At 54.3% G+C, this 24546-nt stretch overlaps 1 protein-coding gene across 7 annotated transcripts; it reads right to left on the bottom strand.

The window, feature by feature from the left end:
• Positions 1-788: 788 nt before the first annotated feature.
• Positions 789-23910, bottom strand: FBF1 (Fas binding factor 1). 7 transcript variants are annotated; one of them, XM_049860502.1, is made up of 32 exons: positions 23720-23880; positions 23404-23539; positions 23002-23077; positions 22460-22535; positions 21850-21877; positions 19941-19982; positions 18961-19051; positions 18379-18439; positions 17802-17852; positions 15986-16130; positions 15388-15465; positions 14766-14885; positions 14455-14593; positions 14199-14332; positions 13366-13465; positions 11929-12363; positions 10736-10834; positions 10157-10245; positions 9928-9986; positions 8977-9111; positions 8721-8821; positions 8341-8547; positions 6980-7087; positions 6762-6901; positions 6534-6652; positions 5377-5499; positions 5116-5301; positions 4497-4673; positions 4286-4423; positions 4061-4190; positions 3025-3134; positions 789-2357 (listed from the first exon to the last, which is right to left on the bottom strand). In XM_049860502.1, exons 4-32 carry the CDS (start codon positions 22460-22462, stop codon positions 2274-2276), a joined length of 3432 nt encoding a protein of 1143 aa, XP_049716459.1. In that variant the 5' UTR covers positions 22463-22535; positions 23002-23077; positions 23404-23539; positions 23720-23880; the 3' UTR covers positions 789-2273. The 7 variants fall into 7 exon arrangements, with proteins under 7 accessions (XP_049716459.1, XP_049716454.1, XP_049716456.1 ...); XM_049860497.1 differs by having other exon boundaries at positions 11929-12366; XM_049860499.1 differs by having other exon boundaries at positions 11929-12366; positions 23002-23132.
• Between the last annotated feature and the right edge of the window lie 636 nt (positions 23911-24546).

A 24546-nucleotide genomic window follows, 5' to 3' on the forward strand; every position in this document is an offset into this window, starting at 1 on the left:
CTTGTTCAGAGTCCTTCGACAACTACCCACTGCTCTAAAGATAAAAGGTCAAACTCTATAAAATAAACAAAGTCCATCTTGACCCGGCCCTAATTCTAGATCATATCCTTACCCTCTGCCTTGAAGGTTGGCCTCCCTGCACCAACCCCCAACACACATGTGCGGACCACCCCACATCCTCCAGTCACCGCTTCGATGCTGTGTGCCCACCACCGGATCCCAGCTCTTCACACGGCTGGCTCGTGGCGGGCACTGCCTAAGGGTGTGTTGAGAGAAGGAATTCCACGCTTCAACAAAGGCTTCTACCGGGGCACCTGGAGCTTCCCTGGTCAGTGGAGGCACCGACCGGGGAAGCATCTTGACAAATTTTACTTGCCAGGAGCACTGTGTGTAGCTGTTCTACAAGGCGCCAGAAAGGAGATGTGGCTGAGGCCTGGGGCTTTGGAATCTGTTCAACTAGAAGCCCAACCCAGGCTCTGCTGTCTGTGACATCATCTTGGGCAAGTTATTTAATCTCTGCCCCTCTGTCTCATCATCTCTGAAACAGGGATGATGATAAGGACGTTTTACAGGCGTGCCGCAGCAGTCAGTGCCTGCCAGGGGCACCAAGCCTGGCAAGTTTTACTGGCTGCTTTTTTCATAGGAATGCCGGCCTGCTCTTTGGGACTTGCTTTTCAGCAAATAACAGGGCTACCAAACGACCACTTCTGATAAATAAGTACAAACTCTGATTTAAAAAAAAAACAAACCTGTTGTCGATGAGTCGATTCCAACTCATAGTCATTGTAGGACGAGACAGAACTGCCCCATAGGGTTTCCTAGGCTGTAATCTTTATGGAAGCAAATTGCCAGGCCTTTCTCCCGAACAGCTGGTGGGTTTGAAACTTGACCTTTTGGTTTGCAACTGAGCACTTAACCACTGTGCCACCAGGGTTCCTTACAAACTCTGATTAGACATGACAAATTATAAGAATTCAGTCATTAGGACTATAGCAATTTAATGGGTCCAAAACAAAGCTGTGAATTGTCGGTAAATAAACAGGATCCCTCTGAAGCTGACAGCTTCCAGCCCACTAGGCATGTAGGTGCCAGCTCATGTGGGTGTTCTCCTCTCCACTAGAAGGGGATAAACTAGTCTCTGATGGAAGCTGCTTTGGAAGTAATGGTGATTGGTTGAGTTGGTCTGTCCGTGGGTCTGCTGGGGTAATCGCCAATTCTCCTGTCCCTTCTCCCTCTGGCTCCCTGCTAGCAGCCTGGGCACACAAGTGGAGAACTGAGAAGGCACCTGTGGGTAGCAGTGGCCTGAGCAGCAGGCCACCTCCTGGGTCCCTGGATGCTGGGGTTCCTCCCAAGGGCAGAGCTTTCAGGCTGCCCACCCTCACTGCCAGCACGCCGTGGCTTCACATAAGCAAGGAGCCCAGAGAGGACTTCTCTCCTTGTACCCCACAAGTCCCTGTCGTTGTCACACAGTACCGACCCCATCTCCGGTGGGCACCCCTCAGGAGAAGCCGTGAGGCCAGTGTCTGTGCTGAGCTAGTAGACTCTTCAGGCAGTGCCAGGAAGGAAGAGGGCACCCTGAGGCAAACCTGGGACAGTTAGGGCTGGCTGAATTCCAAGAGCACAGCAAATGCCAGGCCACACTGGGCCGGGCACGCCCTCCTTGCCTGGGATGCCTCCCCTTCCTCATGGCCCCTCACAAGGCCTGCAAGACACGACATCGCCTTCGGGAGGAGCCTCATGTCATCTCTGCCAGCTCCTCAGGGATGGGGTGGCGTGGAGGGCTCCTCATGGACCCCTAGAGAACAGTCCCTTCCTTGGGCCCCAGCAAGAGGAAGACCCCGGACCACATGCCTGTGGAGGAAGGGAGGATCCACAGAGCCCAGGCAGCTCTGGGTGGACTCACTGCCGGTTAGACTCTCGCGTGTGAGCTGGACAGCTGTGGGGCTGGATGGCTGTGGGGCAGGAGAACCGAAGCTGTTGCTAAAGGTGGGCGTGTGGCTGAGAAGCCCTCACCACCATGCCATTCCCAGAGGCTGCTGCACCCCCAACTCCTGGAGCCCAGGAGGCTGCCTGCTCTTGGCCATAGCTGAGACGCTCAGAAAGAAAGTGCCAGCACTCCGTTACAGGAAGAGCTGTAATCAGTCCTAGGCACCTGGAGCCTTCCCTGGGGACCTGGTGGGAGGCAGTGCCACCTCCATGGAGCTGGTTGCCTGCTGGGGCAGTGGGTGAGTCCAGGCCTGCGCCGTAGGTTGAGGGTGCAGCCAGGGAGCCGCTCAGGCTGAATGCGATGTCATATTGTAGGGCGCTTTCTTCAGAGTCTCCAGAAAGAACTGTTCATTCTCCAAGAAGTCTCGGTCCTGAAAGACAGAGTTGGTGAGTGGTCACCTGCTAGCTGCCCCTGTACATGCCTCTATGAACAGAGACACCGGCTCTCCGGACTGAGTGAGAGGTGGGGTCCTAGGGTGGTGGCTGAGCTGGCCCTCCCTGGGGGCCACTTCCACTCCCTCCCTGTCTCTGCCTGGCTCAGGGAAGCAGCAGGGCCTGGAGGACACAGGCCCTCAGTCCTGGTAAGGCCACTTATTAGCTGTGTTCTTATCAGTACTGACTTTACCTCTCCTAGCCTCAGTTTCCTTGTCTGTGAAATGGAGATGACCACCTACATGCAGGGCTGTGTAAGGATAAAAATTTAAAAAGCACATCAAGCTTGGGCACAGAGGCTGGTACACAGGCAATGTGCAGTATGTGCTTACCCTTATTATTGCCATTACACGGGACTGTGAAGTGACAATTGCTTGGTGCAGACGCTAGCCTGGCTAATGGGACAGGTCTTACCATGTGCTAACTAAGCAATCTGCATTACTATTCTCCTCCAGGGCATGGTGCTGGCCTGCCCTGGGGCCAGGTGCACCCCTTCCTTCCTCTGCCCTGAGCTGAGAAGACCCTGCTTATCACCACAGTGTGTACAGGGCTTGCCTCGAGCCCTGTGGGAGCGGGCCTGGCTGGCCTCTGCTCCAGGATGCTCACCTGCTCGGCCGTGTGTCTCAGCAGCACCAGCTTGGCATGGAGGTGTGAGGGGCCGAGGCTGGCCAGGGGCTGGCTGCACGGAGGGCTGGTGGTAGCAAGAGTCCCAACGGCTGCACAGGCCAAGGAGCAAGTCAGGGACAAGATGGTGAGCGGGAAAAGCGGGATGGGCAGACTTGTTTCCCCAGGCTGCCTCCCAGGCTGGGGCTGGGGGGTGGGTCGCCTGGATAAACTTTTCAGAGGGCACAGGGCCCTTAAAGACACTCAGGTGCTTTTACCTGGCAAGCCCATTCCTAGGAATCTATTCAGTGGAAATCATCAGACAAGGCTGCAAGATGTATGCGCAAAGATTTCCACCGATGTGGTGCTTACCTTAGTGAAAAAATTCAGTAGGGAATTGTAATGGAAAATCATGCTGATTGGGAATATGATTAAATGTTTAATTACTGACATGAAACCATGTCCCATGTGTATATTAAAACCAGTTGCTGTCAAGATGACTCCAATTCATGGCGACCCCATGTGTCAGAGTAGAACTGTGTTCCATAGGGTTCCCAATGGATGATTTTTTGAAAGTAGATTGCCAGGCCTTTCTTATGAGGCACCTCTGGGTGGACTCAAACCTCCAACCTTTTGTTTAGCAGCTGAGCATGTTAACCGCTTGTACCACTCAGGAACTCCATACGTATATTATTGAATGAAAAAATGAAGTTATAAAACATATGACAGGATCCCATTTTTGTTTTTAAAAACATACACACAAAAAGCCTGAAACGTTATGCACCAAAATGTTAACAGTGGTTCTCTCCAGGCTAGAGAGTGGAGTTGAGGGTGATAAATTTTTGAAATTATTCTCCCCCTATTGCTGACTTAGTTTTCTATAACTGACAGGCCTTACTGTGTAAAGGGCAATAACAAGCTGTGTTCTAAAGCCCAGCAGGCAGGCCTCCCCACTCTGCAGCTGGACACGGGCAGCTTCTCTTGCCGTTGCTCTGCCAAGACTGCCGGGCCCACGCGCTTCCTTGTAGAGCCCACTCACCGCTCAGGCTGGGGGCTGCTGGACCCTGCAGCCTGGAGAGCAGCCCCACAAGGCCGGAGGGCAGGTCCTGTTGGATGCGATCCAGCTCTCGATCCAGCTGCAGCCTCTGCTGGGCCAGGCTCAGATGTTCCTGTCCCCGTCCCCCGGGAGAGAAGGGCGGCTGTGAGGGTGGGTGGCCGGGGAAGGGAGGAAGGGTGGGTGGGCTGAGATGGGGCGGCGCCTTGCCTGGTGCATGTGCTGCTCCTGCTGCCGCAGCTGCTCCTGCTGCTGCTGCACCTGCCGGAGCCGTGCCTGGTGCTCCGACTGTACCTGGCGGGCCTCGAGCAGCGCCCGCTCCCCAGCCTCATACTTTTCCGAGGCCACCTGCAGGAAGACGGCGGGGTCAGAGGGGTGGCTGGGCTCAGGCACCCCTGTTGTGCCCTGGCCACACGCACACCTTGCTCATGGCCTCCACCTCCCCAGCGCGGAGCCGGACACGCAAGGCGGCCGCGTTGACTCGCTCCTTCTCCAGCTGCAGCTCCTGCCGCTCTCGCTCCAGTGCCTCCCTCTCGGCTGCCAGCTGGTCCTCCTTGGCCCGGAGCTCACTGGCCCGGATCTTCAGCTCCGCCTGCTCCTGGAGACAGAGAGCCTGGCTGGATCTCCTCTGGTGTGCCCGGCCTCCACATCTCTGCAGCTCCATCCACCCAGAGAGTGCACAGGAGGTGGCGCAGCAAGGGGCTCAGACGAGGGGCTGGGGGGCCTTGGCTAGGTGTGTGCGGCCGCTTATACGCCGTGAGATTGTGGCAGGTCTCAACTTCTCTGAATGTCATCCCTTATTTCTAATGTCTACGTTGCGAGGATCAAATGAGAAAACGTGTGTAAAACACTTAGGACGATAGAGGAAGTTGTTACTATTCTTATGTGACTACTGTTTTCTCACCTATACTCTCATCCCATTCTGTGCTTCTTTCCCAAGTGGGAGGTGCTGCATCTGGACAGAGGGGCGGACGGGAAAGGGGTCCGCCACAGGGCAAGGTTCCCCAGCCCTCAGCTGTCCCGGAGGCCCTGGGCTCTACCTTGGCCAGGCTGACGAGGGTGCCCTCCCGCTGGGTGTCCGCCTGCAGCGCCCGCTCAGCCTCGCGCTCTGCCCGCTCCTTACTCAGCTTCTGCTGCGCGAAGAACTCGGCCCACTCGGTGGCCAGGCGCCGCCGCTCCTCCCCACACTTGTGCATGACGGACTTCTGCTCCTCCAGCAGGGCGCTCTGGGGGGAGAGGGGCATGGTGTGAGGCCAGGTAGGCCCAGGGGGAGGCAGGGGACAGCTGCAGCAGGGACTCACCTTGGCTCGCTCCAGCTCCTCCCTCTCCATGGCTGTCTGCTGCACCAGGACCTTCCTCTGCTCCTCCAGGGAGCGCTGCGCAGACTCAGCCTTGGACTGCTCGGCACTCACACGCCATCGCTCCTGCCGGTACCGTGTCAGGCTGAGCGCCCGTTCCCCACTTCTCAAGGGACTGGGCCAACCCACCCCCACCTCCCACTCCATGCCACAAATACTCCTTTCCAAAGAGGCGACAGTGAGGGGTGCCTGAGAGGGGCTGCTGGGCCCATCCCTGGGATTCTGCCTGGGACGAGGACCCACAGGGCCCCAGCTGGATCTCAGGCCTCCCACCACACCAAGGCTTGAGGCCCCGGAACCATTGCTGAGAGGCACCTGGTGGCTCAGGAGGGTGAAAGAAGAGCAACATCCCTGCCCCGGAATCGCTGGCTTCAGGCTGCCTCCCATCAACCAAGCCACAAAGGGCAGCTTCACCCAGTGCTGGCCCAAGGCTAGTCCTTGTGGTTAAGAAGCTGAGCTGTGCCTGGCATGAGGCAGGGGCTTGATGAGGTTTACAAATGAATGAGTGAATAAATATGACTCAAGATATAAAATTCCTACATAGTGACGTGCCTACAGGATATATATTATGTCACCACGGGTATCTCTGGCTAGTGGGTAATTTTATTTTTTCCTCTATTGTTGCCCATACTTGAGTTTTCTTTCAGTGAACATTATTAGGATATGATCACTACAAGAGAAATAAAAGTTTGCTCTTAGAGATGAAAAATATGTAGGAAGTTTAAAAATCTGTCAGCTAACTCAGGCATCTAGAATGGCACTTAGTGGCAAGTGCCTTTCTCCCATGTCCCAGGTGTCAGCTGCTGCAGGGAAGGACAAGTGGAAAAGTGGCTTGACAGCCAGGGGCCAGACCATGGAGGTGGCCCTGGAGGTGGCTGTTGAGCAAGTGTGGGTAGTGGGGTGAAGAGGCCGAGAGCGTCCAGGTGGGGCCCGGTCAGGAGGCCAGTGTGTGTTCAGCCAGGTGGTGCTGAGGGCCGGGGCGGGTTGGCTGGGAGGCACAGGGGCAGGAAGGGCAGGAGAGGCACCTCAGAGGGAAGCCCCCAGGCCTCCTGACTGGCTACAGGGGACGCAAGGGCAGGCACTGGGAAATGGCCCCTCACCTGCTCCAGGAGCCGGCTCTGCTCACCCAGGCGTGCCTCCATCTTTGCGATGACCTCCTGCAGCCGACCCCGTTCCTCCTCCATGTCCCGCTGCTGCCGGCCCAGCCTCTCCTGCAGGGCTGAGGGTGCCACATAGGCCACTGCCTGCCTACCTCATTCCTCCCAGGTGGGCCCTTTCCAGTGAGGTAGCAGCCAGAATGCCAGAGGGGACACCCCACCACATGGTACCTCGGAGCTGCTCATCACGCTGCCGGACCCCCAGCTCCCACTCCTGGGAGGTGGTGAGGTGCGAGGCCTCCACGCGGGAGGACAGCTCGTTCAGGCTGCTGGAGAACTTCTCCATCTGCTCGATGACGCCATTCAGGGACCTGGAAGAGGAGCAGGTCACCTCATGCTGGGAACCCTACCACCATCCCTCTGTGGGCAGGGCCTGGCCGGGCACCTACCGCGTGTGGGAGGTGGCGCTCGTGACAGCATCAATCTCACGGTCCTTCAGCAGCTTCAGATGCTGCAGCTGCTCTTCATGGTCCTTGCGCATCTCCAGGATGGATGCCCTGAGGGTGAGGAGAAGACAAGGGTGAGGAGAGGCCGAGGGTGAGCAGAGGCCGAGGGTGAGGAGAGGCTGAGGGTGAGGAGAAGGTGAGGCCAAGGGTGAGGACAGGCTGAGGGTGAGGTAAACCCAAGGGTGAGGAGAGGCCGAGGGTGAGGAAAGGCCGAGGGTGAAGAGAGGCGAGGGTGAGGAGAGGCTGAGGGTGAGGAGAGGCCGAGGGTGAGGAGAAGGTGAGGCCAAGGGTGAGGAGAGGCCGAGGGTGAGGACAGGCTGAGGGTGAGGTAAACCCGAGGGTGAGGAGAGGCTGAGGGTGAGGTGAACCCGAGGGTGAGGAGAGGTGAGGGTGAGGAGACGCCGAGGGTGAGGTGAACCCAAGGGTGAGGAGAGGCTGAGGGTGAGGTGAACCCGAGGGTGAGGTGAACCTGAGGGTGAGGAGAGACTGAGGGTGAGGAGAAGGTGAGGCTGAGGAGAGGCTGAGGGTGAGGAGAGGCTGAGAGTGAGGTGAACCTGAGGATGATGAGAGGCTGAGGGTGAGGTGAACCCAATGGTGAGGAGAGAGTAAGGAGAGGCTGAGGGTGAGGAGAGGCTTGGGGGTGGGGGGTGAGAAGGAGGATGAAGGTGAGGAGAGGCCGAGGGAGGTGGGGAGAGGCTAAGGGTGGGCAGGACGAGGCTGAGCACCCACAGAGCCAGGTCTGGCATGGGGTGGTGCAGAGAATACCGCTAGGCAGCTCCTCCTGCCAGAGCTCCAGAGTGGTCAGTGCTCCCCCTACTCCAGGCACTGCCTCCGTTTCCCTGGCCTCCTGTCGTATTTGACTTGCTGCCTCAATGCCACATCTACTCTCTACAGAAGAGATTCTGTCTTTTCCTCAGCAAAAGACACTTCACAGAGGAAGAATTCTGAATTAAAGCAGCTGAGGGTGGGCATGGCATCAGGAAAAGGCAGGAAGAGAAAGGTCTGTCGATGACCCTTCTGTGTCTGCCAAGTGAATGGCCTTAAAGGCCTAATCTGGCCTCATCGACAGTGAGGCCTTGTGCATCTCCCCGTAGTTTTATGCTCATATGAAAGGCAACCACATCGATGCACCAGGCACAATGGTGCAGTCCTTCTCCAGGGTCCATCTGGCCACTGGACTCCGGTGGGTTGCAGGTGAGTGGATGGACCCTGTGCTCAGGCACTTGTCAGCCGTGCTGGGGGTGTCAGGGTCCCTGGTGGTTGCTGCTACCTCGCCCCGCCCACCCCTCGGCCCCGCCCCTCACCGCTGCAGCTCCCTCAGCCGCTCCATCTCCTGGTCCTTCTCCTGTGCCGCAGCTGCTAAGCGCCGCTGATGCTGGGCGACCAGTTCAGTGCGGGCCAGCTCAGCTTCCTGGCAGTGAGACAGGTATCGAGCCACCAGCTCCTCATTCTCCCTCCGGAGCCGCTCTTCCCGTTGCTGGTATGACGTTTCGAGCACCTTAACGTGGCTTCTGCCAACAGAACACCCAGCCGTGGGGCTCTGGGGGCAGAGCGGTGCCCCTGCAGGGGGCTCTCCAAGACAGAGCCAGACGGGAAGTGGGGTGGGGAGCCCAGGCCTCTCTGGAGAGGGGTGTCGGGGCTGGGGGGTGAGGGGAGGGCAGGGCCAGGCAGCAGGAGCGGGTACCTGTGTGCACTCTCGATGAGCTCCAGGTCGGCCTGGTGTCGCTGCTGCAGGCTGTCCAGCAGCAGCGTGTGCTGGGTCCGCTCCAGCTCCAGCTTCCGCACCTAGGAGACGGCAGAAGAGCGATAGCGCCTTGGCCCTTCAGTCTATGGTCCATGCTACCTGGTGCTCTCATCCTTCCTCCCCGCTGGGGAGGCCTTCCACTATGAACAGCGACACTGCCCATCACACCCTGGCCCTGCCAGCCGCCCACCCTCACCTGGGCCTCCAGCTCAGCCAGCTGGGCCTGACTCTGCAGCAGCTCTGCCTGAAGCGGTGCCTGTGCCGCTAGGACCTGACTCTGGCACGTCGCGCCAGGCATCTGGCTCCTTGGCAGGGGGTCAGGGTGCAGGGACTACGGGGAGAGATGCTCCAGGTTAGGTGGTGACAGGGCCCAGTAGCTCAGTGACTGCTTGGCTTTCTGTTTCCAGGAAATCCCAAGCCCTGCAACTGCTCTGTGGCTCTGGACGTGGACAAGGACGAAGCAACTGGAGCCAAGGACAAGGCCTTGGAGGTCACAGTTACTGCCTGTGCAAGCAGCACTGTGCCTCCCCCATCAGGTGTGCTCAGGTAAACAAGTCCTGTTTCCTCCCTACAAACACCTTCCCCAGTGAGGTTTCCAGATCCTACACAAACAGCTAAGTCTCCGCCAAGTCTTAGCTACCACAGAAGCTTGGTACTGGCCCTTTCTGTCTGGCCCCAAGTCCCATGTGGGCAGCCAACCTGGTTCCTGAGTTGCCCACCACCCACCATCTCCCAAAGGGCTCCTGGGTCCTAGAGATATGATCCTGTGGAGCTGCTCCTCCCTGGCCCAGGTCTCAGAGGTGACTGTCACACCTGGGAAGCAGACGGAGGTGGGCTGGGAGGACGGTGGGGACAGAGGCTTTCTAGATGAAGTGACAGGATGACAGCAGCCCTGCATTCTGATAACACTCCCAGTGCCTCACCTGGGCCTCCTCTTATCCCCTACTGTGCCATGTGCCAGCAAATGAGCACTCAGCTCTGCCTGGGAGCCGCCAAGCTAAACGTGGTGGTGGGAGCACCAGTTGAGTGATTTGACATCAAGACATGTCCCTCTTGGCTGGCTGACAGGACAAATTGCTGGCACTGCCTGAGCTGGGCAGAGTTGCCCCACGGGCCCACAACCTCCTTCTCTGTCCACTCTCCTTACCTGTACAGGCACTGAAAACCCTGGGGGTTCCTGGGAGCTTGGGAAACAAACGGCAGGTTCTGGAAAATCAACAGCAGAGAAATGAGTAGGGGGCCCTGAAAGGCCCAGACCCCAGACCTGTATGTGTCTGGGGGAGTGAAGCCTCACTGACCTTCCAGTGGCCCCTAAAGAAGCCGCAAGTCTCTCTTTCTGACCCACAGTTAAACCCCAAACAGAGCAGAAAGCATACCGGTGCTGGACAGCTCTCCAGGGGCTGGTTCTCTCTTTGGATCGCCTGCAGAGGGAGCCGTAGTGGCTGGCTTCCAAGTCACAGGAGGCCTGAGGACACAGGGGTGGGGGGGTGTAGGTTGAAAGCATTCTGTGCAGAACACAGGGAGAGAAGGCGGGGTGGGCATGGCTGTACAGGAAAATCTCAGGTGCAAATAACTGATGGACCAGGCCTGGAGGCTAGTGGTGCACTCAGATGGAGGGTCTCAGTCAGGTCCAGTAGTTGGGTAAAGGGCTGGGGCACCCCGCTTCAGAACGCTTAGTGGGGCTGCTCTATAGGGTTTTCAAGGCTGTGACTTTTCGGAAGCAGAACTCCAGGCCTGTCTTCCGAGGCACCTCTAAGTGGGTTCAAATGACCAACCTTTCCACTAGTAGCTGAGGGCCTGTTGTGCTACCCAGGGACTCCTATGTAGGGCTGGTATGAGGTATCAAACACCTTGCACCGAACAAGCCACGTCAGGAGCCCACCCACCCTCCATCTCTAAATCCTGGCAACCCCCATGAGCCTCTCACTCATCCTCTGCCCCCAATGCAGACGCACCTGGACTCGTCAGGCCCAGTGGGTGGCACTTCCTGCGCTGTTGTTCCTGAGGTCCCTCCAGGAGCTGCTTGCTCAGGCCTTTGGGTGCCAGCAGGTTGGCTGGAAGTCAATGTTAACAGTGAAGGGAGCAAAAGTTCCAGGCTAGGCTGGATGGGACAGGCCAGGACAAGCTCCAGATGTACAGCCCCGTGGCTGTTCCTCGTCCTGCTTCCCCCAGCTCCCCTCTGCTGCCACCACCTAGCTGTGGGGATTCTTCTCCCAGGGTTGAGCTCCTGGGATGTGAGGGATGCTGCCTCCTCCCCTGGCAGTATGCCTCCCCCTCCCCACCACCCAAAAGACCATATACTGCAGGGAATGGACACTGACCATCTGCAGACAGTCAAAGGAGTCACAGGGACACGTTATACGGTCGTTAAGTTCAAGTTCAATGCCTCATTTTGACCCCGCTTAGCTTCACTCAGCTTTGGACTAAGGTACTGCTCAACCTCCCAAGTCCAGCCACCCTGCGGTGGTGGTTCTCTTCTCTAGCTGTCTGTCTGATTCTCACCTCCCCTCTCTGCTCTCAGAGTTTTTTCTGTTCTGGCCTCAGGCCCCCTGGGTTTCAGGTCAAACTGCCCCCTCACTGTCACGCCAGCCCCAGGACTTGTGACATTCCATCTCAGAACCACCCCAGTTCACCCCCCCTTCGCTCTGGCCGCACAGCAGTCTTGTCACCACCTCTGGGTGTGTACGGCCTGCCCAGCCTCCGAAGTCGCTCACTGTCCTGCCTCCAGCACCACTGTTCCGTGGCATCCCTCAGGAGTGCCTCTTGGCCCCTGGGCTTCTTTAGCATTCCACTTAGGCCAGCAGAAGCACCAACAATTTGGATACTGGGTTTTCTGCACGGCCCAGAGCCCCATGGGGAGTGCTCCTGTCTTCTCTTCAGCACCTAGTCCCAACAGCGGTCAGGACATGGGTGTGCAACAGCCACCCTGACCCCTCATATCTGCACCTGGGTGAAGGCAGGGAGACGGGGCTCCCTGTAAATGTAAGAGCTAGTGCCCAGAGTGAAGTGATGGTAAAGCTGTGACGAGGGGTGTGCCCAGGGCACTGCCTGGGCTCCAACTGAGGCTGATGGGCAAGATGGGCAAGGTTGGTCCTTGGTGCCCGTGCCCAAGCCTCCATCCACTAGCTACAGCAGACCGAGTCCGTACCTGCCCCTGGAGGCCCCAGCCTGCTCCTCTCTGACCAGGCCCTGGGACTTCTTCCGAGACAAGGCATGGCTCAGCCAGTCCTCCTCCTCTCTCTCCTCTGATGTTCCCAGCTTGGAGGCCCGGCTGGCTTTGGAAGGGGAAGCTGCACCCTCAGCAGGAGGCTTTGCCCCTAAGACAGGCAGCCCAGCCGGGGCTGAGTGTCGGCTGGGGGCCGAGTGCTGGCTGGCAGGAGGGGGCACTGAGGGCGTGGAAAGTGCTGAGCCGCCCCTCTGGGCCTCTCTGGTGGGAGAGGGTGGGAGCAGGTCAAAGTCATCATCCTTAAGGCCCAACCAGTCGGCACCTCCCTTTCTGGGGTGGATGGGGCTGGACACGGCTGGAGTGCTCTGTCTGGAGCCCAGGTCTCCCTTGAGGTCTGTGCTGCTTTCTGGTAAGAACCTACTTCAAGACAAGAGAGAAGGGTGTCTGAGGCTGGGGAAGCAGCCCATCCCAGCAGCCCCCTTAAAGCCTCTCCTCACTGCTGGGGGCTGACTACGAGGCCCACACCACAGACTCCATAATGTCCCGGGGCCTGCAGAGCCAGCCTGAGGCTCCAAAGGCAGCGACAAGAACTCTCTGTTGAATGCCACTGAATACAGACATCTTGAACTCCACCGCCTGAACCACGGACCACGTGCCTCCACAGAGCATATGACCAATCACAACCACAGGCACACGTGTCCAAAGAAAAACTGGTCGGATCAAGTTCATTTGCTTGGCCTTCGCCTCCCTTCCTTCCTGACTAGGGCCAGTAGGCTCTAAGCTTAATGATGTACCGGGCCCAGGAAGAAATGTCTATGTATGGGTGAGCTGCCGGATAGACGGAGAGGCTGGGAGTTCTTTGTATTGTGCCTGACTTTTCTCTAAGCTTGAAATTGCCTCAAGATAAAAAGTTTACGATACATACTGGCGGAAAAACGCCAAATTCAGAAAATTCTATCCACGGACTTAATTTTTTGTTGCAAATTCAGAAGAGACCACTGTGGTGACTGCACAGCAGGCCCATCCAGCAGTGTTCTCTGGGAACATGGCTTGAAAGGTAGCTGCAGGTGAATGGCCTTACCTGTCCTGTGAACTGTATGTTCCTCAGGGGAACAAACTGTGACATCACAGCCATCTATGGCTTTCGAGTGCTTCAGGCAGGGTCAGGCCCACCTTCTCATTTTCCTTCTGAGACCGGGTTGGGTATGGGCAGACCAGGAGCAGAATCTGGGACCAGGCTCCCTTCTGAGGCCATCCCCTTACCTGTCTGGACTGACAGGGCCTGGGAAAGCTCTCTCTCCCTTCAGCACCCATGGAGCCTAGTGTCTTGCACACCATGGCCTTCAACAGGCTGCAGGGAGCCTGTTTTCCAGTGGGCAACATGTCCCTGAGGTCACACCCCTGGCAGGCCCAGTTTACCTGACCGACTGCCGGCGGGAGTGCCGGCCCTCTAAGGAGCCCACGGTGGGCTGATAGGCCCCAAAGGTGAAGTCTTCAATGCCCCAGGTATCTTCTTTGTCTGTAAATTAAGAAATCTGTGACCAAAAGCCTTTGTGGCTGAATGAGCAGCTTGCTGTCTTGAGGAGGCAGGGGTGAGGGGTTTGGCGTTAAAGGGGCTCTGGCACTGTGTGAAACTCAGCTGCTCAAACTCCAGCATGCTCAAGAATCACCTCGGAGCTGTTAAAATTGCTCTCACCGGGGCCCTGTCCCCAGAGATTCTATAGGGCAAGGCCCAAGAAGCTGTGGGAGTACCAAGTAACAAGTAACGATCCTGGAAGGCCTGTGGCTGCTGCTTTGAGAAACACTAGTCCAGAGCAGTGTTTTTCAGACTGTGAGGGGCCACCTATGAGCTGGTCAAGAAACCAACTTACTGTCACACCAGTGAATTTATAAACCGAATAGCATATAAATAAAGAATAACAGCATACTGGATGTGGTAATACCAAACCACCAAAACCAAACCCATCGCCGTCAAGTCAATTCTGACTCATAGTGACCCTACAGGACAGAGCAGAGCTGCCCCATAGGGTTTCTAAGGAGTAGCTGGTGGATTTAAACTGCCAACCTTTTGGTTGGCAGCCGAGCCCTGTGCCACCAGGGCTCTGGATGTGGTAATGGTAAGTATTATTTCAAGAAACATCTTCCTCAGTGATAAGCATGTACAATAACGTGAGTGTCGTAATGTGAAACTTATTTGTTATTACGGGTTATGGGAAAGCACTGGTCTAGAAGCCCACTCCGAGTCACCTCACCCTGCAACCTCTGGTAACTCCTGTCCGGCTTGATCTCTCTGTGCTCGCCGGTGCCCGGGCGCGCCAGGAGTTTGGCGGCAGTGCCTCGACCCAGCAGCTCATCTAGCTTGGTACGAGCGGGGCGGGGCCCTTCCCTGTGGGACGGGCACAGGAGAGGCACGTGTGACTGTGAGGACCGCCGATGGCCCACACTGTACCCCGCTGGCTTCCCCAGCCTGAAGCATGGCCAGGGGCTTTCGCTCCTAAGGCTCCTTACTGGTCTCCCGTCTGCCCCCTCTCTGCTTCGGGGCTGTCTCCAAACCCCAGGGTAGCCATGATGTCGTCCCCATCATCAAACATCAGTTCTCCTTTCTTTCGGATGGGGGTGTCACCAGGAGTTAGAGGAATAGAGGGACCTACAAGACAGAACACAGGGCACGAGACCCATAGCCTCCCAGTCCCCAACTGTGATATCTGAATGGGTTTATGGGGGGTGCTCTCTGCAACCCTGACCTTTTGGGCGAGGTGGCAGGCATCCCACCTGTGCCAACTGAACCTGCCCCGGCACCACCCCACTCCTGCCCCTACCTTGGTCCCTGATGGTGCTGGGGCTCTTGTCAGAAGCTGTTTTACTCTCTGTCACGGGCGGCTGCTTGGCAGTTCCTTCCTCGTCATCTGAGAGAAGTCCTGCCAATGGGTCTTCCACATCTCACAGTCAGGAGGGAAAGCACAGTCAGACTGCAGCACTTTGTTCAGGAAATAAAGCCCCTCAGCATCTGGAAGGCCAGGCCTGGGCAGCAAGGGGCGAGGGAGTCGGGAGAGCTGGGGCTGGCTGCCAGGCTGCATCCCAGTGTGCCCACCCCTGGCTCGCCCGTGGCCCTCTGACTCTCCCTGTAGCACAGCCCACTGGAAATGCCCCTGAGGCCTCGGGAGGCAATGAAAACATGAGCGTGTTCACAAAAGGAAAGAGGACTTTCCATATAATTTATAAAATCTGGCTTTTGACTTCTGGCTTCAAAGCCCTTGCAAATAAGTTCCCAAAATATTCCAGCCAATACAATGAAACTAGTCCCTCCTTGAACTCAAGAGGAACTAAATCAGTGGGATGGTCTGATCCTCCCTGTCTGATACACACGGGATTTGCCTCAGGCAAGCAAGCAAGCCTTACAGAGCGTCTCAGAAAGATGACCGTGAAGTGATGCCTCCCTACCTTCAAAGGAAAAGTTCCTGGACTGATGCTTAAAGCTGCCGGGGGAGGGAGCTGGCTTCCTGGTGCGAGCGGCATCTCCTGCAGCCAAGCAAAGAGAAGGCCTGGTTACAGGCCTCGGTCTCCACTGGCCAAGGTTCTCCTGCCTCAAGACAGGGACCCTGGTATGAGATGCACCTTCTCCCGAGAAGCTGTGGGTCCGTGGACGTTCTCACACAGGCTTCTGGCAGGGCAATATGGTCTGGAAGCTACTTCCTGAACCTGGTCACACAGCCTCTCTAGTTTCAAGTCACTCCAAACAGAGCAGTGGGTTTGGGAGATGCAAAAGCTACCTACAATTTCCCACTTGAACTCAAATGGTTTCTCCGGGAGCTACCCATGTTGGGCTTCAAGGGACGGGAAGAGCCCTAAGGGAGGAAGCTCAGCCTGTCTCCCCCCGCCCCCTCTACGTACGTGCACCGGTACAGGCACGCACACACATGCATAATTAGCTCGTTCAGCCTCCTCCTCCTAGGCAGAGAAGAACCACAGGGCATGAGAGCTCCCCCAAGCATCATCCAGGTCCCCAGTCTTCCTCATTCTTGGAGCTCTCTCCACTCACCTTTCTCGTTGCCAGCAGGCTTGGGAATAACAGGCAGCTCTTCCTTTTTTTTTTCTTCTTTTCCAGAACCCTTTGCAGCTGTTTTGCTAGAGGCTGGTTTAGACTTCTTCAGACCCAAGAGGTCGGCGTCCATGTCGTCCATGTCCTAGAAAAGCAGGAGGAAGTCCCAAAGGTACTCAGTCAACTGGTGGTGGCTGACCCCCTTCCACTTCAGGTAGTCGGCAGTGACACTGCCTCCATTTTCTATGTGGGACAAATGGGGATAGACCCAGACACAGTTAAAGAACAAGGACAGAGGCAGGGTAAAACACAGTCTCCACGTGCTTGGCCTCAGAGAAGCTGGATAGTCTCAGACTGGTACTTACACTGGCTTTTTTTTTTTTTTAAATATATGATAATATTCTCTTGCATTTTTGGTGAAAGTTTACACAGCAAATTAGGTTCCACTGGCTGTGACCAGCAACGGCTGCCAGGATGCTGGACCAGGAGGGAAGACTTTAATCTGCTTCCACCAGCTTCCCTCAAAGGCTTAGCAGATATGGGAACTTTCAGCTTGCAGTGAAAGTGAACTGGCAGGACTCTGGGATTTAAGACTTCCAAGGGGACCTCCCCTGGGCAGTGAGAAGGGGCCCAAGGCAAAGAGATCCCTCGTGTGCAAAGTCAAGGGGGATTCTGGATTCCTCAGTCTGCCTGGGGTCAGGGCACCTGAGCTGCCATTAGAAGCAGAGGTGGGATGAGGAGGCTGTTCAGGTCAATGCCTGTTCTGTGGGATGACATACTAAAAAATACCCTGGACCAAGCAGGGACATAAGGCAGTCAGGGACTTTGGTCACGTGACAGAGGCCTCAGTATAAAGACTCACTGGAAGCTGCTGTAGGGGTGGGGGTTCCACCTGGGGAAGGGGGCTGGCGCCCCATGGGGAAGAACTTGAGATGAGGAGACAAAAGACTATGAGAAAACTGTTGAGAAGAAAAGATGAGTTAGGAAAGAAAATTGAACCAAAGGTAAGCTGAGTGGGATGGCGTTCGGGTCATAGTTCCAGAATGAGACTTGAAGTCAGCACCGAAATGGCCTAGTCAGAGGACTCGAAGGTCATGTCAGGGGTCCCAGCCGGCCTGGGGGTGGGAGATTTCAAAGAAACTGATTCTGGAGCCAAGAAGGAGCCAGGCTCCAATTCTTTAGAGCCCTGCTGAGGGACCAAAGAGTTAACCAAAACGGATGGTGAGCCCAGAGGAGCAGGCAGGAGGTTGCTGCTGACTGGAAGGGGAGCGCGGACAAGAGATGACAGTGTTTTCGGGCTGTGAGATCGCGGCCTATGAACCCAAGTGCTGTGAGGTCATGGTTTGTAAGCCATTCAGAAATTATGCCTTAAAATCCTATCACCAAGGTTGGCTTTGTGCTTGATCTGATGAAAGGATGGCTGTGCTAGGGGACAGGCGGGAGATGTGAGGAGAAATCCTGAGAAAAGTTAAGAACCAACAGCAGAGGAGAAGGTCTTCCCTTCTTGCCCCCTAGGTGGTGGTGGGGGGTGGTGGAGGCCCCATCTCACCAGAGACCTGTGGCGTGGACTGTATCTCAGGCTGGGGAGTTTCTGTCCACTTGGAAGAGATGGACAGCCTCCTCCCCTGGGTTTGATTTATACCCAGAGGGGCAGCACAGGCAACAGCTCAGGGATGAGCTCCATTCTTGCACTAGGAGGAGCTCGGGAACACAAGTATGAAAGGGAGAAGTTAGAGGGAGAAGGACGCCTTGGCACAAAACACCAAGACGCCACCCCCACCCCTGGATCTGAGAAGTGTGTAAGCTGCTTTTTTACCTTCATGCCCTGGAGCAAAGCCTGCGGGTCTGCATCCGAGATGTCTGAAACCTAAATGCACAGGAGGGCAAGGGCACAGACAAGGAACATGTTAGTCAGGGACCCACAGAACTCAGGGCTTGAGTCCATGGTTGTTTCTGTGAGGGCGGAGAAGAGCTTGGCCAATGGGACATAGACAGGAAGGTCCCTCCATTCCCCTCTCGCAGGACTCAGCTGCTGCCTGAAGCCAGAGGTGCCCAGTTGTGGAGACCCAGAAATCACCGCCTCTTTTCATTCCTCCCAGTGGAGAGGGCGCGTCCATCACAGGCACTCCGATGGTGCTTCTTGCCACCCATGTTATGGATATATATCAAGTTTATTACGAAAAGGATCCAAGACACCAGAGTTCCTAGGAGTTCTACTTTCTAGCTAATCTCACTCGTGGGAGGGAGGAGGAATTTGCTTTGGGTCCACTCGGAAGAAGCTGGCTTTGTAAAGGACTTCTAAACCTTCCTGTGACGGGCTCTTTGGCCACAACGTCTTACTTTTTCTGGTGAGGAGTAAGGAGGGTGAGGGAGTGGGAACGGGCCAGGCTCACCTCACCATCAGCTCCTGCCAGGCCTGCCATGGTGCTGAGGAAATCATCTTCTGGAAGGGACCTGCAAAGTGGCGGAATCAGCTCCACCTGCATCCCCGGCGGCATTAGGGAATTTTTAGGAAGGGAGAGTGGCTTAGAGAGTCCAGTGACCTTGAATAGACTCTTCTCTGGGAGAAAAGAGTTGCTAAAAGGAATTTCACCCATCACCTAAAGTCACAAAGCTCTCCCCTTATCTCTCCTCTATCATGAGAGCCTTAGAAGAGCAAACACAATTTGAAAACCACTGATTTAGCACAATCCTCTTATTTTAAGGATTAGGGAACTGAGGCTCAGAGAAGTTTGGACAGTTGCCTGAAGTCACACAGTAAGTAACAGATGTAGGACTACAAGCCAGAACTTCGGGACTTCCAGTTTAGTTCTCTTCCCACCACTTCAGGCTCCTTCAGTGACCAGGAGCTGAGGGAAAGGGGTGGAGATTGTCGACATTGAAAGCAGGTACCCGCTAAGTGAGAAGTGAGGCTGTGGAGGGGCCAAGCACATGTGGACTGAAACGGATCACTGGGAAGCCACTCCACTGCTTACTTCGTTCTAGCCCTTGAAGGGAGCACCTGAGGCCTGCCTGCGGTGTCTCTGGCACGTGGAGCTAGTTTTACAGGCGTCTCAGGTAGGGCCACTGGAAAAAGAGAAAACAGAAAAGGTGTTACTAGCAAGACACCTGGAGTCAGAATGAAAAGGATCCCAGTTCCCCCACCAAACTGTCTCCCAGGCCCTCCTACTGAAAGAAAGACCTGTTTGGAGGAAGGAACTAACTCCATCCACAGGTCCTAAGTTACTCTCTGAAAAGCCTGAATGGAGGGGAAGTGGTACATCTCCAAGTGGAAGTCCATCCTAAATGTCAGCTTATGCCGGATGAAGTACCCAGCCCCACTCCACCCCACGCCACGCCGAGGAAATGCAGGGAGAACAATGCCACTTCCACTCCCCAAAACTGTAAGTTGGTACACATGGACTGGTGCTTTGTGGGTTCTCCCAGGCCATGTGAGGGGGCCCTAAACCTCATTGTCCATGGTGACCCTGAAGTCCTGCTCCTCAGTATGGCAGACACACACATACAAGATAACAGACGACTATCCACAATATATAAGGAACTCTTACAACTCAACAAGAAAAAAAAATAATAACTCAATTATTTGTCTGAGAGCTAATATGTTTCTTTTTGGATTGATGAGAATGTTCTGGAATTAGATAGTGACGATGGTTATACAACATAGTGACTATACTAAAAACCTGTGAATTGTTTACTTTAAAATGGCTAATTTTATGGTAGGTGAAAATCAAAACCAAACCAAACCCGTTGCTGTCGAGTCGATTCTGACTCATTGCAACCCTATAGGACAGAGTAGAACTGCCCTAGAGGGTTTCCAAGGAGCTCCTGGTGGATTCGAATTGCTGGCCTTTTGGTTAACAGCCATAGCTCTTAACTACTGCACTACCAGGGCTCTTTGGTAGGTGAATTATATATCAAGTAAAAAAAGAATAAACCTAGACCAGGGGACACTTACTGTCATCCCCTAAGAGGTCACCCAGGACATCATCAATGGAGCCTGCAACAGAGAAGGAGCTGTCATGATTTCAGGAGACAAGAAGAACGGCTCTCACAAGCCTCAACTCTTGCAAGCTCACCCCAGGGGTTCAGAGCTCTCAGATATTGGGTCTTAACACTTAGTTTTCCCTTCACTGCTCATGCTATATTCTAACCCCCTGGCAACGAGTCATGAAGCACTGGTGAAAGGCCTCAGGGTAGAAATTAAAAATAACTTTTTCAAAGAATGATGGTAAAGATTTTCAGTATAATCCACATTCTATGTGCCTCCCCCCATGAGACACTGGCCAATGCGCCATCCTCTAAACTCTGAACAAAGCCTGGTGTGGACCTTTGGGAAAAGTGTCCAAGACCTCTGGGCACATACAAGCTTCTGCCACACCAACAGCCTCCATGTATCCTTCCATCCGAGACCTCCCCAGCACTGGTCTGGACGCTCACCTCCTTGCCCACTTTCTGATGGGGGTAGAGCACGAGTACTGAGTTAGTACTTGTATCTAGCTTCAGGGTCTTTACCACTCTGAACTTCAAACACCTCCTTCTTTTTCTTCTTTTTTTTAATGAAGAATTATCTATACAAGTAACTAAGAAGCCTTGGTGGTGCAATAGTTAAGTGCTTGGCTTCTGAAGGAAAGGTTGACTGTTCAAACCCACGCAGTGGCTCCACAGTAGAAAGACCTGGTAATCTGCTTCCGTAAAGATTACAGCCAAGAAAACCTTATGGAGCAGTTCTGCTCCGTCATGCCAGGCAGAATAGAATCAACGGCACCTAACAACTACGTACATGGAACAAATTCAAAAGGCTGTATTAGGGGTGGTCAGGCCGCGGGTTTGAATATTTATATACTTTACATCCATTTCCACTAAAATACTGGAGCACAATTGACTGAGGAGGCGCAGTCTTCATCGTTTGCCCCCAGGAAACGGAGAAGGCACTCTATGGCACTGCCGGCACAGACTCTCAGGGGAGAGACGTGCAAACAGAAGGTGACCGCATGTTTAAAAGGCTTTAGTAGAACAGCTAGATTGTGCCTGAGGCTTTTCCCACTTTTCTGTGCTGTTAGCAACAGGCATGTTTATTGGGAGCTTTAAACTAGTGTTTAAAAGACAAACATGGTTTCAGCCACAGGACAGCGAACACATAAATGGACTGTGGGCTCCATATTATTCATCTTTAGAAATCCCACAGTCCAGTTTAAAAAAATAAACATTGGGAATTAATTGCAGGGAGATTTCTATATATTCTTTCTTATCAAGGAAACTACTTATGCGAAATATGTCATTCCATGAAAAGTAATTGGAATAAAGCTTCATATGACAGAGACGAAAAGGAGAATGCAGATATTTTTGATCGTATCCACCTCAGCACTGCTGTCTACTGGTTTATGGTTCAACCATCTACTTCTGGATACAGAACCCAACAAGAAGGATTTTCTCCAAAGTCCCATCCCTTAATTATTTCTGAATTACTCTGAGGGCCAATGAGCCAACATAAGGAGGGGTCCCCTAGAAAGACCAAGGCTGCCTATGGAATTATGGGAAAAACAACAAGACTCTCACCAAGAACATTTAGGTGTCGAATCAAAACCAAACCCACTGCCATCAAGTAGAACTGCCCCATAGGGCTTCTGAGGCTGTAAATCTTTACAGAAGCAGAATGCTACATCTTCCTCCCAGAAGTAGCTAGTGGGTTTGAACCATCAAACTGGTGGTTAGCAGCCAAGTGCTTTAATCGCTGCACCACTAGGGCTCCTTACATTTAAACGCAAACATGTTTAAATTCTTTTTGAAGCCATGGTGGTGGGGGTGGGGGAGGAATACACACACACATACTTGGCTTAAGGGTGATGTTCCATTTCTCTGCTTACCTTTTAATCCCTTCCTGGCTTTTGCTGCCTAAAATGGAAAAAGAAATCACATTAACAAAATCAAACAGTCAACAGTGTGTTGAAACAGAGGAAACCCAAGGCTGGGAATGCAGAATGAACTGTTTTGCCTTTTGTCATGTCACCAGAGAAAAAGGAGACCCAACGGCATTTAAGACAGAAGTCTGTTATGCTTGCCTAGAGTTTCTGAAAATGGACTCGTTCAGAACATGACAACAGTCCCCACTAGCCAGCAGGGGATGTCATCAGGTGGGCAGAAGTCTCTCCTTTTCCCTGACCTCCAGACGCCACACGAGTCCCCTTCCAGCCAGGATGTAACATACGTGATTGTTCATCTTTTCTTCCATTCCACAGACCTGACTCCTCGATCCTGACAGACGTTTAAAAACGCTTTCAGCTAGACATTCAGAGGCTCAGAAGAAACCTACTCGTTACTTAATGAGAAGTCTGATAGCCATGTTACTTTCCATTACTCTCCTCCAGGGACCACACCCTGGTCCTTGTCACCCACCTCCCAAATTACTGCATCTAGTCAAGATCTTGGGGGAGAAGAGGCCACGCTTCCATTCGTCTTACTCCGCATTCCACCTACCATCTCAAGGCTCTGGGTCTGCTTCACAGCACTGTCCAGCTCACTTGAATTCCATCTACATCAGGCTCCTCCTCACCTAGTGAAGAAAATTAAAGTGGTTGCTTAAAAATGCTGTGGCTGTAATAGTGCTCGAGTCCAAGGCCAGTCCAGGTTTTCCTCACTTTACCCATCCAAGAGATCAAAGCTTATTTACATAAATTACACATTTCTTATGGGGGGAGCAATTCAGATGAGAACCAGAGTGTTCTGGGTAACGTGATAGGTTTACTGAGGCCTACACTCAGATTACTCCATTAAAGTGCAGCGGTCCTCATCCCTTATTCTCGAAGAGGATGAGGGAAATGGCAGGTACGTATCATTTTGGAAAGGAGGTGGGTACGTGCCCATGGCCTACTGGCTTCCCAGGCAACACCCATGATTACTTTCTAGATAGCAATCCAGCACAAGGAGGAGCGGATGTGATCCCTGGCCATGGCTTCACACTACTTTCACTAACAATGGAATTTTTTCCCCCATTCACACTAACTGCAAGTCTCACTCACCTCATTAACAGAGAAGAGTCTTCCTCAGAATTATACCTCCTCACTTGCACTTGACCAAAACCAACCTCTGGCATGCCTTGGAAGGAAGGAGTCAGAGACGGTCATCACTATTTCTCAACTGTTTGTCTGCCCTGTTATGAGAATTCGAAGTTTATCTGGGGGGATGGACAAAGGCTACCCTGAGTGTTAGTGTCTGTAATAGCAATTTTCACGACCTACAATCCAAGCAGTTTGTCTCATAACATCAAGAAACTTCTGCCATCTCCCATCCAAAGGGAATCTGCCTCAGTTTCCCAAACCACAGAGATTTCCTAAGTGGTCTGCAAAGGCCAAAGGAGCGTTGGTGGCGCAGTGGTTAAAGCGCTTGGCTGCTAACTTAAAAGGTCAGCGGTTGGAACCCACCAGCGCTCCACGCTCCGCGGCAGAAAGATGTGGCAGTCTGCTTCCATAAAGGTTACAGCCTTGGAAACTCTATGGATTAGTTCTCTGTCCTACAGGGTCGCCATGCCTCGGAATCCACTCGACAGCAGTGGGTTTTCTGGGTTTTGCAAAAGCCAAAGAACCAGAGTGCCATCACGTCATCTCATCTACTCAGCCAGCCCCACGCCAGGCATTTTCAAATCCCGACCCCGCCCCTTGGCAAAGGCCCTGTCCGTTGAACCCCTTGGTTCCGGGACTCCGCGCCCAGCCATGCGCCACCCCTGCGCGCTCAGCCTACCTCGACCCAGAGCGCAGCCTCTATCCTCCCAGCCCCTGGAGCCCCCCGTTACGCGCCATTCTTTTCCGAGGCGCGGTCCTAGAGGACTGCCCCAGCCATAGCCGCAGGTCCACCTCCCCTGGAACCTGGCTCTGTCAGGCCTCCCGCCTCGGAGCCCGGTGAACACCAACCTCTGGCAGAAAGGCGAGTCGCGAGGCATCCTGGGAATTGTAGTCCGCGGGTCACTCATCTGCCGGAACCAAGGGAGCGGGAGCGCCAAGACAAACTACATTTCCCAGGGAGCCGCGCCGCGGCCGTTAGCCTGGGCCCAGCCTCTATTGGCGCCTCCGAGCGTTGCTAGGGGCTCCTTCGACGCCGCCTAGGGAAGAGCGACGCGGCCTGGGGGCCCCTTCGGCTTCTCTCTCCGCCCCTCCCTGGATGACTGTCAGGAACTGGGCTGGAAGACAGAACAGTTCAAGTTCTTCCGGCTCTCTTTCGAGGGCTAACTCCGATGGGTAGCGGGGCACGGCGGTGAGAAATAGGTTAAAATCGAAAGGTTCACCTGTGAAACCGTATTTATCCCACACCTAAAGCTTGATTTTTTTTTTTAAAGCTTGAGGGAGGCGGCTGTGACGTTCAATTTAACGAAATCCCCAATCTGCGAAACCAGAATGTAACCCAACACCCAACAAAGACACGTACACTTGTGTGCTAAATACAGATTTTATTAAGGGTTATTCAGTTTCACAAAAGGGGTTAGTCGTTGGCTTACCGCTGGCCAAGGAGTGCTAGCGGGTCATCGCTGTCGCCGGGATTCATACCCTCCGGCCGGGGCACCTCCTCGGAAC

Source organism: Elephas maximus, chromosome 19 (assembly GCF_024166365.1).
Source record: "Elephas maximus indicus isolate mEleMax1 chromosome 19, mEleMax1 primary haplotype, whole genome shotgun sequence".
Classification (NCBI taxonomy): domain Eukaryota; kingdom Metazoa; phylum Chordata; class Mammalia; order Proboscidea; family Elephantidae; genus Elephas; species Elephas maximus.